The sequence below is a fragment of the Centroberyx gerrardi genome, chromosome 22, assembly GCF_048128805.1.
Source record: "Centroberyx gerrardi isolate f3 chromosome 22, fCenGer3.hap1.cur.20231027, whole genome shotgun sequence".
Taxonomy (NCBI): domain Eukaryota; kingdom Metazoa; phylum Chordata; class Actinopteri; order Beryciformes; family Berycidae; genus Centroberyx; species Centroberyx gerrardi.
Window position 1 is genome coordinate 22,891,023 of NC_136018.1, and position 3,749 is coordinate 22,894,771.

A 3,749-nucleotide genomic window follows, 5' to 3' on the forward strand; every position below is an offset into this window, starting at 1 on the left:
GTCTGGCTCCAAGCTACATAACAGATATGTTGACCCCATATGAGCCAGTGCACAGCCTTAGATCCTCAGGCGGGGCCATTCTGGCCGTTCCAAAGTCTAGGCTTAAAACTAAAAGGTGACCGTGCTTTTGCCATCAGGGCCCCTCGGCTTTGGAACGACCTGCCTGAGGAGATAAGGCTAGCAGAATCAGTGACTTCTTTTAAATCACTTCTTAAAACCCATTTTTATAGACTAGCTTTCATGTGATGTCGTCTTTTTATCATCTTTTTATCTTCTTTGTCTTTTTATCTTAATTTTTATCTTAATTTTATCTTGCTTTTATTTTATTTGTTTAATTTTAGTTTTCATCTTACGGTTATCCCACTATTTACTTGAATGTTGCGCTTTTCCACCACTGTCCTCCTATCTGAATTTAATCCCTGTTTATTATTGTGTCATTGCTTCTAAATTCAAATTTTGAGTATTCTGCTTTTATATTGACTGTCAAAGCACTTTGTAAACTATTTTTTTTAAAGGTGCTATATAAATAAAGTTATTATTATTATTGTTATTATTATTATTATAAACATAATTGGGTGTCCTATAGAGAGCCTAAGTCCCTCCCCTTCCGGTGGACCACCATGGGACCTTATTTCGGAAAAAATATGTACGGTAGTCAACGGCGAGAGACAAATAATTGTTTGATCCCGTTTGAATTGTGCCATGAATTACACATATGATGTTTTGTCAATTTAAATGATAATTTTGCAAGTCAAGAAAGTCGCAGTTTGTGGTAAAACTGTTGAACTATAAGACTGTAAAAATACGTAATTAGAAAGACTACACACCCAAAAGTCGCGCAAGTGACGTAACTTCCTCTCTCCACAAGCTACCCAGAGCCGCTGAAGCTAAGTCCCTCTCAGATAGCAGGAGTATTATACACAACCTGGAAGGTAGACAGTAAGAATGGATTTAAACTGGTTTAGGATAGTTTTAGTACAGTGGGGGCTAACGTTAACGCGATGCCTGTGTGTGTTTCCTATGTTTCGTTCCATGTTGGTGTTGGTGACGTATATTGTGCGAGACGAGAGATGTAGTTCACTGAGCGGTTTCACACAAAACTAAACGTTACTGTACTGTTTTACAACAAACTGCGACTTTCTTGACTTGCAAAATTATCTTTTAAATTGACAAAACATCATATGTGTAAGTCATGGCACAATTCAAACGGGATCAAACAATTATTTGTCTCTCGCCGTTGACTACCGTACATATTTTTCCGAAATAAGGTCCCATGGGGGACAGCGGAAGGGGAGGGACTTAGGCTCTCTATTCACCTTATGTTCCATGGCAACGCGGGGGTCAGCGGAGTACTTCCGATTGTGTTTGCACTTCCGGTGGTCGCGGCGCGAATCAGCGGAAGTTGTTTGGTAGTAGTGACAAGTTTGATGAGAGTCTCGACTATTATATATTAGCTAGCTGTCCAACGAAAAATGACGAGTATAATATGTTCAGTAAGAGGGTGCCATAATAATTGGAAGAAACGAAGGGAGTTTTTAGAGCAGGAATGTTTTGAACATCGACCTCAGCTGCGGTCTCAGTGCACCTGTGGAGCCGCATACGACCTGCATCCACCTCCGAAGGAGGACGAAGCTCTACGGCTCTGGTTGAAGGCTTTGAACCTCAAAAACCCACCCAAACGCCCTTTTGTGTGTTCCTTCCACTTTGTGGATAAAAAGCCAACGACAGAGCATCCCTACCCGGAAAAGTGGCTTGGCTATGAAGCTCCGGTGAAGAAACCACGTCGGGTGCTAGCCAGGCAGTCAGGTACGTCAAATTATCAAGCGCCTCTGTTTGCACGGGTTGCTTGTTGAAAAGTAGGTGTACAGTTTGTAATGATAACAACAACAATAATGGCAAAAAGCAAAGCTGTATCATTTAAAGTTTGTTACCAAATTAATTTAACATCCAATTTAAGCATTCAGTAATACTAGGCTACAAATTATACTTAAAAAACGTTAACACCAGGAATAACACGTTAGTAGACGTCCTTACTGCATAAGTGTTCAAATTGTTTACCATCACTGACTCATTCTTGCATTCCCTCACCATGTCACACACAGTGCACAGTCCTTTGCATTGATTTGATATGAAATGGATACCTACTTCTGAAACACCTTGCATATCTATGGCAGTCTGTAGGACCAAACAGGCTAATAATGACCACATAATCTGGCAAAGCACAGATCAGATCAGATCATTTGCCACTTGCCATCATTGTGTATAATTTGCTAGTTAATGAAAATGTTTCATTTATAGTAATCTACAGTGGGAAAACTATGTATGTTTATACATATTGTTAAAGAAATACAATTTAATATTTTACTAGATGACAATGCAACACCCAGCATGGAGCATGAGGCTACGGATCACCTGGATGTGCCAAACTCCCAGAGAGATGTCGGGACCCAGTGGGAGGACTGCACACTTGGTGATCACAGCTACAGTTCAGGTCTCCCCCTGATGCCTTTGCCCACCACTGCTGACCAGGGAACACAATGTGCAGAACCTCTCTACAAGACTCTGCTTAGGACCGAAGCTCTCTCTCTGCTCCATACTGGCTTGTCGCTTGCTGCCTTTTATTCGGTGGCTGAACACCTCATACCTCTCTACAAAGGTAGCTTCCAGCTCGACCCAACAGACCAGCTTCTGTTGACTATGATGAAGTTGAGGCTTAATCTGCTCCAGGAGGACTTGGCTGAAAGATTTCGTGTGTCCCAGAGCGTCGTTAGCCGAGTGTTGAGCTACTGGATTGACCTCATGGAAGAAAATATGAGAGACTACATTCCTTGGCTTCCGAGGGAAACTATCCGTGCTACAATGCCCCAGTGCTTTAAAGAACACTACCCAGACACAACATGTATCATAGACTGCTCCGAGACCCCCCTCCAAAAGGCCAGGAATCTTGACTCCCGGGCAGAGTCTTTTAGCCACTGCTATGCCCAGAACACCGTCAAGTACCTGGTGGCAATTGCACCCTGTGGCCTAATAATGTTCATCTCCCCAGCTTATGGAGGTAGGAGTAGTGACAAATTCATTACATCTGACTCTGGGTTCCTGGAGTACCTGCGTCCAGGAGATGAGGTCCTGGCTGACCGAGGCTTCACCATCCGTGATCTGCTGTGCGAAAGGAAGGTCAAACTCACAATACCGGCCTTTACTAAACGAGGGGCACAGCTGTCTGAAGAAGACACCACCAGCACAAGGAGGATTGCTAATGTGAGAGTTCACGTGGAGCGCATTATATGCAGACTAAAGCACTTCAGAATTATTTCACAGGTTGTGCCAATCAACCTCGCACCAAAAATAGATAAAATTCTGAGAATTTGTGCTTCCCTGTGTAACCTGCGAGGTGACATGATACATGAAGATGCTGAGTGAGATGGATTGGAGTTGTCAACAGAGCAGCAGCAACAGGATCAAGCCTGTGTCCTCATCTCCAAACCTTTTGTATATTGTTTAACTAACTCTACAGTTGTCCAAACTTGTATATATTTCCATTTATTTGGTGTATATATACTGTATATATATTTCCATTTATATCATTATCTTGTGTTCTTAAACTGTCCAGTCTGTCCAAACTTGTATATAATGTACATATTTCATTTTAACCAGGCCAGGAAGTGTAGGGATGAATAGCCATTTTCTTTAAGTATATTTTTCTCCTGTTTGTTTTTGTTTTATTTAGGATAGTATTATAAGGATAGTAT

General features: G+C 41.8%; 1 protein-coding gene across 1 annotated transcript; it reads left to right on the forward strand.

Annotated features, from left to right (window-relative positions):
* The first annotated feature begins 1,472 nt into the window (after positions 1-1,472).
* Positions 1,473-3,526, forward strand: LOC139911210 (uncharacterized). Its single transcript, XM_078291500.1, has 2 exons — positions 1,473-1,806; positions 2,369-3,526. Exons 1-2 carry the CDS (start codon positions 1,473-1,475, stop codon positions 3,418-3,420), a joined length of 1,386 nt encoding a protein of 461 aa, XP_078147626.1. The 3' UTR covers positions 3,421-3,526.
* Positions 3,527-3,749: the final 223 nt, after the last annotated feature.